At 39.7% G+C, this 14,522-nt stretch overlaps 1 protein-coding gene across 2 annotated transcripts in view; it reads right to left on the bottom strand.

Moving 5' to 3' along the window:
* LRRK2 (leucine rich repeat kinase 2) overlaps window positions 1–14,522 on the bottom strand; it is a 160,135-nt gene that overhangs the window by 30,458 nt on the left and 115,155 nt on the right. For both annotated transcript variants that reach the window (XM_066591915.1, XM_066591916.1), the window contains exons 43-44: window positions 5,451–5,621; window positions 2,321–2,421 (exon numbers count right to left, since the gene is read on the bottom strand). In XM_066591915.1, the coding sequence (XP_066448012.1) occupies window positions 2,321–2,421; window positions 5,451–5,621 (272 nt within the window). The remainder of the gene's footprint in view (window positions 1–2,320; window positions 2,422–5,450; window positions 5,622–14,522) is intronic.

Raw genomic sequence — 14,522 nt, 5'->3', positions numbered from 1 at the left:
TACTCTAGCCTCACCGGAAAATCATGCAATTTTATCACCAGTGTGAAACCAGTTTTAGGCTTAGTGGCCAGTGTGAAAACTACATTACTTAAGGAACTTTTTAAAATGTAGATTGTGACATTGAAAATTTCTTTAAGGGGGAAAAAAAAAAATCACCAAAAAATTCATAAGAATATGTTAATATTAAAATATGATTTACATAATAGGTCATTAACTGATAACACTTTGCCTTTATCCGGTTTTTACTATTAACAGATTTTTATTTTGGCGACTAGAGCAGTCAATTTCTGCTTTCTGTAGCAGATTTGTCAGTAAATTGGGACATGGTCAACAGCTCCGATAAGCCGAGCTGCTCATCGGAGCTGTCAACCCTTTAAATGCCGTCAATTTTGACGTGATTTAAATCTCCCGATCGATGTTGCTCGCATACAGCCCACCCTTCAATGAGATTGCAGGGAGCTGTGTCATAGCAGCCCCAGGGCATCTTAGCACAATGCCTATCAAGCCTTGCCTGTGGCATGGCTTCATAGATTGCCTGTCAGATCATGGTATAATGTAATACTATGGCATTACATCATACTGCAGGAGCAATCAAAGCAGCGCAAGTTCGAAAAAAAACAAAAAAAGGAAAAATAAGTTTAAAAAAGCTTTACTAACTATTAAAGAAAATAAAAGGTAATAAAAAAAACCTTTTGCCATATCTATAGTAAAAGAATCTAAATAATAAAACAAAAAACACATTTGTGGTATCGTTGCGTCTGTAAAAGTCCGATCTATCAAAATAATGCGTTATAACTTATTTACCCCACACGGTGAATGCTGTCAGAAAAAAATCCTCCAAAAACGGCGGAATTGCTCTTTTTTGGTCACCCCGTCTCCAAGAAAAAGTGTAATAAAAAGTGAACAAAAAGTCGTATGTACTCCAGAATGGGAAAAAAATTAAGTAATTCAGTTGATTGGAGCCAAGGCTGATTTGAAAGCCATACATTTAAGGCAGTAGATAAGTGAGACACAATATTGGCTTTAAATGTGCGCTCTTCACTATAGTAGAAGAATAAAATCAATGTATACATGAAATAAATAAAAAACACATTTGGTTAGCAAACTTGCACAAAATGAACAACAAAAACAACATTGGGCATCTTGGCTTTTGATCTGTTTAAAACACCTTTGTGTGAAAGGCTTTTTGAAAGAGTATGACTTTCTTAGGAATTAACTTTGGAACAAAATTAAGCATTAATTATGCATCTAGTTAGAAGCAACTTATTTGGAATCAGTATCAGGCCTCGGTCAGCCGGGCGTTTTTTTCGCGCGATTTGCGCATGCGTCCGGCGATTTTATAAAACCATTGCTTTGCAATGATATCGGACACATGAGCGCTTTTTATGCGCTCGTCCGATAAATTATAGAACAGAAATCGCAGATCGCACCTATCTGTGATCTGCGATTCCTGTTCTCTTCTCTAGATGCGCTCAATGGGGCCGGCGGTAGCAGTGCCGACCCCATTGAGAACATATAGTAGACAAATCATTCTCCTCTGCCACAGCTGTAACAGCTGTGGCAGAGAAGAATAATGTTTTCCCATTGAATTCAATGGAGCCGGTAATACAGCCGGCTCCATTGAAAGCAATGGGCTGCCGGCGATCGCACGATGAATTTTCGGGAAGGGCTTAAATATAAGCCCTTCCCTGAAATTCATCCAGAAATGTGTAAAAACAAAAAAATATATATATACTCACTTGGTCCCAGCAGACGGAGTTCAGCCGCGGCCGTCCGGCAGTTCTCCTGAACTGCTCTGAGTAGTATTCAGCAGCCGGGGATTTAAAATCCCCGCCTGCTGAATGAACTGCCTCTGATTGGTCACAGCCCTGACCAATCAGAGGCAGCTCTCACTTACCCATTCATGAATTCAGATGAATTTCAGGGAAGGGCTTATATTTTTAAGCCCTTCCCGAAAATTCATCGTGAGATCGCCCGCAGCCCATTGCTTTCAATGGAGCCGGCTGTATTGCCGGCTCCATTAAATTCAATGCGCTGGACAGCTCCGGCCCATTTCTAATGAAACGCGGCTAGGAGCAGTTTTTTCGGGCGATTTTTCGGCCCCAGTCACGCCATTTGCGGATGCGCATCCGTCATGCGATCCGCAAATCGCGGGAAAAAACGCCCGTGTGACTAAGGCCTCAAACAGCAGAAGCACATTTTGTCAATATTCTATAACTACCCAAAAGGATATTGTGAAAATAAATTGAAAAAAATAAAAATAGGTTTTTATAAAGGAATTTTCCTCTTCATAAAAAGTTGCCACCTTGGAAATCTGTACCTTGGCAGATGTGGGACGTTCCTGAGGATTTTCTTTTAAACACCTTTTAATCAATACTTCAACTTCTGGCCATGCAGGACAATTATATTCTTTGACTGGATCTAAAGGAATTAAAAACACATAGCATTTGATAATATTTAGAATTCTTTCATGGGTTATTATCAATAGTCTTAACTCCTTCCTACTGCAACCAGTTTTGCCTCAAGTTCATCAGGTGTCTCGCCCGAAATTAGTCTTTTAATTCTGGCTGTCTAAATTACCATTACCAGGAGAAGTTGGACCTAATTCTTGCAGTAATTTGATTGCTTCTGGAGTGCTGAGCAGAGCCACCAGTTTATTGTCTTTCCGTCCCCCCACACCCACTTATGTGGAGCACTGTCTGGTTATATATACACTGTCTGGTTGGCAGCACTTCCCTAATAACTTCAAACCCATATGGCCCTTGCCTTTTCTTTGGACCACTCCTACCATATGGGTTTTGCTCCAGCCATTTTTCTATTTTGCATCTATAATTTTCAAAATTTGACATTTGCCACTTTGCGTGCTAATCATTTTGGAAGGTTTTTACTTATCCAAGTGATTAGGAAACAAATTTTTTTCATGACACATTGTATTTTATGTTAATTGTAAATTTTGGTTAATAGGTTTTAAACTCAGAATTTTCAAAATTAAATATTTTCTGCTTGTAAGACCACATTACCACTCATACCACACAAAACACTTAATAAATAATGATTTAAGTAATTTTTCACATTTTGAAAAAAAGCTTCTACTTTTAAGGGACCAACTGATTTCTGAAGGGACTATCAGGAACCTATAGATTAGAAACCCTCATGAATTTCTTCTGAGTACAGAAATGTCCTACGTGTTAGTGTAAACTGCTGTTTGCTTGCACAGCAGGTCTCACAAGGGAAGAAAAGCAGGTTTTGCTGGACTAATTTTGGAACACTAAGGGCTTATTCAGGGCTCAGTCACACGGGCGTTTTTATGTGCGTATGTTACCAGCATTTGCAATCCGCATCTATATAGAACCAATGCTTTTCAATAGCAGCGGTCAGATGCCCTGTATTTACCGCTGCACATTTTTGCACACAGGCAAATATAGGACAGTGAATTTTAAAACGCAGCTAACAGCGGCATCCGTATTTTTTGGGTGTGAAACCCTTGGATGCCGTCGACGGCGGCAGCAGCGCCGACCCATTGAGAACATATAGTGAAGATTGTGATCCTCTGGCACAGCTGTGACAGCTGTGGAACAGGAGCCCTATGTTCTCCCATTGAATTCAATGGGAGGTCCATATAATTTTTATTCAGTTTTTTTTTTTTTTTTTTTTTAAAGAGGCGGCTTGAAGCAGCAATTCTCACTTTTTTTATTGTGCAGGATAAAGGATATAATAACTTTATAGTATGGGTGATTACAGTTGCAGAATTTTGTAGGTTTTTCTTTTCCTGCAATAAATAGAGTTTTATTAGAAAAATGATGATTCACCTGCTGTGCCGTACATATACAACACTTTTAAAAAGAGTTAAACTAGTCACAATATGATTAAACTTTTTTCATGCACACTTTTTGTGGTGAATTTGTTTTTATGGGAACATGTGTTTTTATAGCTAATTTTTTAATTCACATTTTTAGGGTTCGTTTAGATGAGCGCTATTTTCACACTGCTAAGCAACGCACAGAATGTGCTTCTATAGGAACCTATAGCAGCACTGTTCTTTCGCTGCTTAGCAGTGCGAAAAGCGCGCTCGCCTGAACGAAGCTTGAGGGTGGCTTCAGACGAGCGTGTATTTTGTGCGTGCATACGCACACACAAAAACACGCTTTTATTAGCCATAATGCATTCACTATGGTGTGTGCACATGTCCGTGCTTTACAGGCGTGTGCTGCAAAGATAGGACATGCGTGCACGCATTGTTTTCAATGGAGCCGCGGGTGCTGCTGGTGGCTCCATTGAAAACAATGGTCTGCCGACACCCCTACATTGTTTTTCAGGGAAAGGCTTTACATACTGAATTTTAAGGGAAGCGCTTTTATTTACAGCCCTTCCCTGAAATCAATTGATGGGGTGCCAGCAGCAGAATCCTCTACCACAGCTGTTACATGTGACAGCTTTGGTAGGGAATTGAAGAATTCCTCTGCTGCATCTGTCACAGATGTGGCAGATGTAGCAGCAGGGAATTCTTTTTACTAGGGTGGATGAAGGAAACATCTGCCGCATGTATGTAAAGCCCTTCCCTGAAAAACAATGCAGTGTGCCGGCAGACCATTGTTTTCAATGGAGCTGCCGGCAGCAGCCGCGGCTTTATTGAAAACAATGCGTGCATTCACTATGGTGCACGCATGTCCTATCTTTGCAGCACACGCCTGTAAAGCACGGACATGTGCACACACCATAGTGAATGCATTATGGCTAATAGAAGCATGCTTTTGTGTGTGCATTCACGTGTGTTTTTGCGCGTACATGGGTACGCACTTATGTACGCACCTATGTACTCACAAAAACACGCTCGTGTGAAGCCACCCTTAGCATGAAGTTTGTTTTTTTCTTATGTTGCCAATGCAAAAATACCTGAAAAAAATAACCAATCCTATAGCCTGCAGTGACTGCAAACAAATGCCACTGACTCAAAAAAAACAAAAAACATGACAGCTTAACAAAAAACACTGCTTGTGTGTTTCATAATTCCATATTGACTTACAGCTAAAATATGGAAAAAATGCCCACTAAAATGCCAGAAAAAAATGTGCTGTGAAAAACTACCCTCAAGGGGTGGATCCATGATTGAATTGAGTCCTGGTTAAGAGGAGCACACTATCATACCTCTGCTGAAAAGAGGAGCAACGTGTCCTTTGTACTGTTTCTAATCAGCTCTTAAGGAACATTCAGAGTTACTGTATTTCTCTAAAGTGACTAAAACACTGGCCCTGTGTCCCACAGCAAACAATCAGAGGGAAGCTTTCATTTTTTCATTAAAATCTGTCTGGTTGTTATGGTCAACAAGGCCAGTTTCTGTTATGTAGTTTTGATAGATGAGGCCCAATATTTTAGTGACATTTGACATAAATCGCTTTGTGGATGTGGTATAAATGACTGTTTCACAGAAAACTTTCCATCAGAACACCTACCAGGTAATTTTCCATTGATGGCCAGTTCATCAAATTCATTTGGAAACTTCAACCCCTCAACCATCCTAGCTCCAGCTGTCAGGATATCATACAGCAATAATCCAAAAGAATAGACATCAGCCTGCTGGTTGTAAATCACATTTCCTCTTGCAACCTCAGGTGCTCTAAATCCTATTAGAAGAAAAAGCAATAAAATAAAGTCATTTGCCAGATGACACACCTCCAAATGGCAAACCAACAGGGAAGATTAACCTACTAACGGCCGCCCATACGTCTTTTGACGACGGCTATTAAGGGATTTTAATCTGCAGCTCTGTCAAAAGAATTAGATGCCCGATGTGAATCTCCCGTGTGGCACAAGGGGATGCTTGGCTGTCGAATAACAGCCAGGCACTTGCTCTAACACTGGGGACCAAAGAAACCTTGGATCTCCAGTGTTTAACCCTTTACACACTGCGGTAAGTGCGAGAGCGTCATGTAAAGGGCTGACAGAGGGAGGGGACTCCCTCTGTTTCCCTTATCTGGGTACCGATGGGTTCTGTGGCACCTGAAGGCTTGAATATAGCCTCCGGGTCTGAAAGCTATGATAGCCTATGAGGCTCAGCCTCCCATCTTTCCCCCTTAATTAAATGTAAAAAAAAAATGGCATGTAACTGAAAAGTTAGTTACAATATTTAACCCGCAGAGTGCATGTCATGAAAAATAAAATTAAAAAAACATGGCTAAAATAGTTAATGCTGCCTATCTCGCCTTACAAAGAAACAGAATAGAAAGTGATCAAAACGTTGGATGGATGAATAAATGGTACCATTAAAAGTGCAACTTCTCCCACAAAAGAAAAATCCCTTTCACAGCACAGTCGACAAAAAAGAAAATGTTAGGGGTCTTTGAATGCAGAGACAAAACAAACAAAAAAAAAAGTGTAAAAGATTTGCAAGAAAAAAAAAAAACTATATACATTTGGTATTGAAATAATGGTACTGGCCTACAGAATTAATTTAACATATTATTTATACTGCACCGTGAACACCGTAAAAATAAAAAACACATGCTAGAACTGCAGAATTTGTTTATCTTGCCTCTAGAAAAAATAATAGAATAAACGGCCACCAAAATGTTATATGTGCCCAAAAATTGGATAAATGAAGACTAGAGTTCATCCCGCAAAAAAATAAGCTCTTGGAATGTGGCAACAAAAAAGCAAATCTTTAAAAGAAAAAAAATATTTTTTCGTGTACATAAATATCAAAACTATATATACTTTGTATTGCCGCAATCGTGCTGACCCAGAGAAAAAGGATTTATTTTGCACACTGGATGCCGTAAAAATTGAATCCAAAAAACAAATAGCACAATCTTTTTTTCCCCTAAAAAAAAATTAATAAAAGTTATACAGTACATTAAATGTACCCTAATATGATGCCATTAAAAAATACAACTTGTCCCTCAAAAAACAAGCCCTCTTATGGTTATGTTGACGGAAAAATCAAAAAGTTATGGCTCCTGGAATGTGATGATGAAAAAAAACTGAAATATTAGTTAGGTCCCCTGTCCTTGGCCGAGGCACGGGGGAGGACGGGTGAGCACTGACAGATCTCTGAGGTGAGCCTATCTAGTAGGGCCATGCACACAATGGACAGTGACTGTTATAGACACGTTCTGTGACCTGTGCAGAGCTCATTGTGCATGGAGCGGAGTAGATTGTCACAGCCAATCACCTACTGTGAATGTTCGATTCTGTTACCTACATACAGGTGTTACCTCTCGGTGTAATACTGCCTGTGAGGTTAGTGAGAGGACTGCTGAAAAGCTTTCTCTCAAAAATAGGAAGTTATCAGCCTGTTAGGCTCTGTGGTCAGTGTGAAAAATGCAGGATAAATATAGATTGTGACCAAAAGTTAAAAAAAATACAAAAATGTGTCTTCTATACAGAAAAAATAGAATAGGAAACCTTATAGCACCATCTAATCCACTCAATAGAAGGGGTGAGAGTAATAATAGAAAAATGACAAATAAGAACACATTGTTTAATACCGATAAAAATTCATCAATGATCACAGGCGGGTACAAATGTAAAAAGAAAAATGTAAATGCTGTAATCATATAGTAGTACACAAACAAAAACAATAAAAATAGGAGAAGAAACTATCTATATTAAACAAAAAATGACATGTAGCAGTAAAAACATAATTTACATGCTTGAATGTCCATGTGGATATCGTTATGTGGGTAGAACTACCAATAGCTTAAACCTAAGAATTAACCAACATAGGCATAATATAAAAAAGGGATATACAAAGCACAGTCTATCTAGGCATTTTGCAGAAAAGCATAATAGTAATTAAACAACCATCTATAGCGACACTTAGAAAAAAGGAGATGTATTGGATATATCGCCTCAATACACTTATACTGAACGGCATAAACAAAGTTTTAGAAAAAATTTAAAAAAAACGACAAAAATAACTAATATATTTTAATTAAATTTAATAATTATTAGATTAATACATATATATCTTAGAAACTCAGACAATTAATTAATATAGACCATTTTTATGTATTGTCACTTTTTTTATCATTTTTATTTATATTAATATATTTTTTTACATTATATATACTCTTCTGTGATAATTAACTATCTAATGATCAGCTGAGCGAGAGCTGATAGAAATAAAACTCACACATATTAATCCTTATATAGAGTTTTAACCCCTTAACGACCAGCCCATAGTGTTTTTACTCCCGGCTCCTGTAGGTAGACGGGAGGCAGGAGATGTCAGCGGGGACCGCGGTGAGCGGTCCCCGGTACCCGCGATCGCCGTTATCCAATGGATAATGGCGATCGCAGAAAAGTGAAAAAAACGTTTAAAAAAGCAAAGTTTCACCTCCCCTCATGGGTCCGATCCATGAGGGGAGGTGAAAATACTCTCCTCGGTCCTCCCCGATGTCCTGCTGTCCCGGGATCCGAAGTCCTCTTCTGCACATGCGTGCCCGATGATTGACGTCGGGCGTGTGCACAGAGGGGCTCGAGCCCCGGGAAATTCAAAATCCCTCTGCTCCTGGCTGCCAGGAGCAGAGGGATGTCACCCAGCATGTGATCACAGTGATCAACAGTGATCATGTAAAGTAAAAAAAAAGTGTAAAAAAGTTAAAAAAAAGTTAAAAAAGCTTACGTTTGAAAGTAAGTATATAAGGCCCCCGGATTTATCCGCGGACCTTACCCCAGCTTCTGCGCACACGCCCATTGCCAAAATGGCGGACGTATGCGCAAAAGCTGCGGATTGCCAGGATAATTTAAATTCTCCCTGCTCCTGGCTACAAAACGTAGCCAAGAGCCTGGAGAGTTCACGGGGGGCCGCGGTGAGCGGTTCCTGGTCACGTGTTCGCCATTATCCAATAATGGTGGTCACATAAAAGTGAAAAAAAAACTTGAAGTTTCATCTCCCCTCACCGATGCGATCACGTAATAAAAAAGTAGCGCTCTAACATAGGTCGGTCTCACATGATTGGATAGGAATTACGGATTTCGCATGCGTCTGATCCGCGGTATTACGCAGATCAAATCGCATTGGATTACACAATTCCGCTCACATTAGTGTAATCCACTCACAGAAAAGAGAACGCAGCAGGTTCTATTTTATTGTGGATATCCGCAACATGGTCGCGGATATACCCGCTGCCCATACGCAACTATATTGTATACGGGCTGCGGGTACCCGCGACATCGCTAAGTGACGGTGCGGGAAATACAAACAAAAAAAAGGTGTACTGCGCATGACCGCCTGTGTAAGTACGCAGTTATGCGCAGTACATTACGCGGCCGTACGCAGGGTCACAGCCGGGCTCACAGATGGGATCCGCTGCGGGCCTCCGCAAGCGGATTCCACCTACGGATGCGTGAGCCCGGCGTTATTCAGACTGCTACCTGTAATACGTATTTTACAAGAAGCCCCGGAAACGCTTGCCTTCATGCAGTTCCAGGAGCAGCTTGTTGAGCGCCTTCTGTGTGAGACCGCCGCACCTCCGCAAGCTTACGAAGACTCACGGAACGCCACTTTTTACACCCCATACCCGCCACTGAGGTCAAGAAATGACCCCCAAAAAGCATGAGAGGAAGGGGGGGATACACGGTTTTATTGCCCCATGGGCCCATCCCAACCAGCCTCCGTAATTACCCCTGTCTTCGGAAATACCACACAGTTCACATTATTACTTTTATCTAAGATTTACGAAACGCTGAAAAGGGCGCGGAGTGTGTGTGTGTGCGGGGGGGAGGGATTTTTAGGGAGTCAATTTTTATTCCGTACAAATAAGCAATGGGGCCTGGAATTTATTCAGTTGTGCCCTGCAATCCAATGGGTGTTCCCTCCATTATAGGCCTTGCCATGGGTCCTGTAAGTAAATTAGGGCCACAATGGGTATGTTTCTGAACACGGGACAAACGGGGGTATCCATTTGGGGGTGAATGTCTTCTTTCTTATGTACCCTGTACAAAAAAACGGTTTTTAAATTTAAAAAATTGCCAAAAAATTGAAAATCGTAACTTTTTCCTTCTGCTTTGCTTAGATTCATTCAAATACTGTGGGGTCAAAATATGCAGTACACCCCTAGATGAATTCATTAAGGGGTCTAGTTTTCAAAATGGGGTCATTTGAGGGTGTCCTTATAGTTTTGGCCGCTCAATGGCTCTATAAGTGGGCAATGGGGCCTGGAATTTATTCAGTTGTACCCTGAAATCCAACGGGAATTCCTTTCATTGTAGGCCTAGCTATGTGTCCTGTAAGTCTATTAGGGCCACGATGGGTATGTTTCTGAACACGGGACAAACAGGGGTATCCATTTCGGGGTGAAAGTCTTCATTTATACATGTGCTGTACAAAAAAAAACCTGTTTTTAAATTGACGCAATAGTCCAAAAAATGAAAATCGTAATTTTTTCTTACTGCTTTGCTTAGATCTATTCAAAAATTGTAGGGTTAAAATACACAGTACACCCCTAGATAAATTCGTTAAGGGGTCTAGTTTTCAAAATGGGGTCATTTGTGGGGGTTCTCTATGGCTTTGGCCGCTCAAGAACTCTACAAGTGGGCAATGGGGCCTAAAAGGACTTCAAGCAAAATCTATGTTCTGAAAGCCACTGACTACTCCTTTCATTTTGGGCCCCGTTGTGCATGCGGACATAAGATTAGGGCCACAATGGGTATATTTCTGAAAACAGGACAAACAGGGGTATCCATTTTGGGGTGCAAGTCTTCCTTCATATGTGTGCTGTACGAAAAAAGCTGTTATTAAAATGACAGAATTGCCAAAAAAATGAAAATCCTAATTTTTTCCTTTTGCTTAAATTTATTCAAAAACTGTGGGGTCAAAATACGCAGTACACCCCTAGATAAATTCATAAAGGGGTCTAGTTTTCAAATGGGGTCATTTGTGGGGGTTCTATATGGTTTTGGGCGCTCAAGAACTCTACAAGTGGGCAATGGGGCCTAAAAGGACTTCAAGCAAAATCTATGTTCTGAAAGCCACTGACTACTCCTTTCATTTTGGGCCCTGTTGTGCATCCAGACATAAGATTAGGGCCCCAATGGGTATGTCTCTGAACACAAGAGACAAGCAGGGGTATCCATTTTTGGGTGCAAGTCTTCATTCATATGTGTGCTGTACAAAAAAAGCGTTTTTTAAGATGACAGAATTGCCAAAAAAACGAAAATCACAATTTTTTCCTTTTGCTTGGCTTGAATTCATTCAAAAACTGTGGGCTCAAAATATGCAGTACACACCTAGATAAATTCCTTAAGGGGTCTTGTTTTCAAAATGGGGTCATTTGTGGGGGTTTTCTATGGTTTTGGGCGCTCAAGAACTCTACATGTATGCTATGGGGCCTAAAACGCCTTCAAGCAAAATTTCTGTTTTGAAAGACACTGACTACTCCTTTCATTTAGGGCCCCGTTGTGGACTCAGATATAACAATAGGGCCACAATGGGTATATTTCTGAACACAGGAGAAATAGGGGTATCCATTTTGGGGTGTAAATCCTCATTTTCATGTAAACTATAGAATAAAAATGAGTCTTTAAAATGACAGATTTGCAAAAATATGAAATTTTACTTTTTCTCCTCTAAATTGAATTAATTCCTGAAAAAAACTGTGGGGTCAAAATACTCCTGACCCCCCTCAGTGATTACACTAAGGGGTGTAGTTTTTAAAATGGGGTCATTTGTGGGGGTATCTAGTATTCTGACACTCATGAGCCTTTCCAATCTTGGCTTGGTGTAGGAAAACAAAGTGTTCCTCAAAATGCTAAAAAGTAATGTTAAATTTGTACGTCTCCTAAATGGTTAAAAAAACCGAAAGTTTTTCCAATGTGCGCCCAAAATAAAGTAAACGGGTGGGAATATATATCTTAGCAAAAATTTCTATATTATGTCTGCACATATTTAAGATATTGCAGTTGGAAATGTGAAAAAAATGACAATTTTTTCAAAATGTTCCCAATTTTGGCGCTTTTAATAAATAAACACAAATTCTATCGGTCTATTTTTTCCGCCTAAATGAAGTACAACATGTGGCGAAAAAAACAATGTCAGAATTGCTTGGATATGCAAAACCTTTCTGGTGTTTTTCCATGTTAAAGTGACAAGTCAGATTTGCAAAATTTGGCCTGGTCATTAAGGCACAAACAGGCTTGGTCACTAAGGGGTTAAACTAGAACAATATGGGAAGTAAAAAGCCAGGTAAAAATATACAGTTAATTTATACATTTGAGAGCCTTGCTATTAGAAGTGGAGAAAGAAAGAAAGAAAGAAAGAAAGAAAGAAAGAAAGAAAGAAAGAAAGAAAGAAAGAAAGAAAGAAAGAAAGAAAGAAAGAAAGAAAGAAAGAAAGAAAGAAAGAAAGAAAGAAAGAAAGAAAGAAAGAAAGAAAGAAAGAAAGAAAGAAAGAACAGACAAAAAAATTCAGCAGTAAAGTAGGGAAGCAAGAGACACCGATCACAAATTAAAATGTTTTTACACAAATGCACAAAGCATGGGAAACAAACAAGGAGAACTGGAGATCCTAACACAGAAAGAGAAAAATGATGTAATCGGCATCGCGGAAATGTGGTGGAATGATACACATGATTGGAATACAAGGCTTGAAGGATACAACTTATTTATAAGAAATAGACCTAATAAAAGGGGGAGGAGGTATTGCGTTGTATGTTAGGAAAACATTAATCTCCACAGAGATTCAAGCTTCAGAGCATGGTAGTTCTGTAGAAACTGTTTGGGTAAGAATACAAGAATGGAACAATAGATAGGACACCATTGTAGGCATTTACTATAGGCCCCCTGGACAAGCAGGAGAGATGGATGAACTCTTTCTACATCAGATAGACAAGCTCTCAAAAAAGCAGGACATAGTGATCATGGGAGATTTTAACTATCCAGACATTTGTTGGGAATCTCTCAGGTAAAAGTAATGGATCCAACAAATTCTTATCCGCTCTTGCTGACAACTTTATCTTCCAAAAGGTAGAAGAGAAAACAAGGGGATCTACTATCTTGGACCTAATTCACACCCTTTTGCACTGGACAAGTCACCACCCATTTGCATTAAAAAAGGGGATTCCTAAGGGGCAGATGATACAAACTAGGAGAAACTACTCACAAGATACGGATTTCAGAGAAAAGGTGACCCAGATGTCACAACACTTTAAAAATCGTGGGTATCCAGAAGAAATAGTGGCAACAGCATCTGAGTTCGTAAAAGACGCAAGACGAGATGAATTCTTGAATCCTCGACCGAAAAAGATAGGAGATGGGAAGATTCGCATAATTGGAACATATGATGACAGAAATAAAGAAGTGAAACGAATTATCGAGAAACACTGGAACATTCTCCTAAAGGATAATGACTTAGTAAACCATCTACCCGAAAGACCTCTTGTGACATACAAACGGGGGAAGAACCTCCATGACCTTCTTATTCACAGTCATTTATCATCATTATCCAACTCCAATACATGGCTGTCAAGAGATCTACCTAACGGCTGCTTCCCCTGTTCCGGGTGTAAAGCCTGCAAATTTATGAAGAGAGGATCCTCATTTAGGAGTTCGGTGACTGGAAAACAATATGAGATAAGAGATTTCATAAATTGCAAAACCAGCGGAGTCGTGTACCTGGCCTCTTGTTCTTCCCCGTTGATTATGTGGGCAAGACAACGCAACAATTGCTGAGGAGGGTGTTGTCCCACATAAGGAATATAAAAATCGGGGCGAACATCCTAGCATAGCCAAAGATATACAGGACAAACATGACAACAACCCGGATGTACTTCGCTTTCAGGGTATAGAAGTCATTAGAAATAATGGCAGAAGAGGAGACATTGATCGTAAGTTGCTCCAAAACGAATGTGCCTGGATATTCAGATTGGACTCATGTTTACCCAAAGGCCTTAACGAGTGCTTATCGTTTACATCCTTCATCTGATATCCATAAGGGGCAATCTGAAGGGGTACCATAAATGTTGAGGAGTCAAAATCCATTTAACCCTGCGAATCTAAAGTAATATTCCCCACGGTCGTGTCACAAGTTGGGCTCTTTCCATAAAGATGAAATGATCTGTAATTCCTCCCTATAACCATAATGACACACTAGAGGACTATGTATCAAATGCTAATTGTAGCATTATACATCAATTATATATAGTTTATGTATATACAAAGGTCGTGGCATAAACTAACTGTCTTTATATCACGAACAAGAAGATACCAACAGTTTGGCGTCAAGTGTATCACCTTATTGGGCAATATTTGTCCTGAGGATGATTTGTGTTATACCGCTAATCTTGAATATATATTTAATCTAAAAATCCCTAAAGAGATTACTCAGAGTGAACATGGTGATTAGTATATTATATAACTTATACTGTAAGTGCTAATTGACTACAATATCAGCCTCTAAAACATCGCTGAGAACTGAATTATGTACTCAGGTATGTCCTTATAGAACATCACCATGACAACATGCTGTAGGGACTTGGCCTCGAAGTGCTCTAATGGATCATCTAGAACGCTTGCGCCAAAACATT

This window comes from Eleutherodactylus coqui, chromosome 2 (genome assembly GCF_035609145.1).
Source record: "Eleutherodactylus coqui strain aEleCoq1 chromosome 2, aEleCoq1.hap1, whole genome shotgun sequence".
Lineage (NCBI taxonomy): Eukaryota > Metazoa > Chordata > Amphibia > Anura > Eleutherodactylidae > Eleutherodactylus > Eleutherodactylus coqui.
Note: the sequence above shows the minus strand (reverse complement) of the source record. Positions and strands in the feature narration are given on the sequence as shown.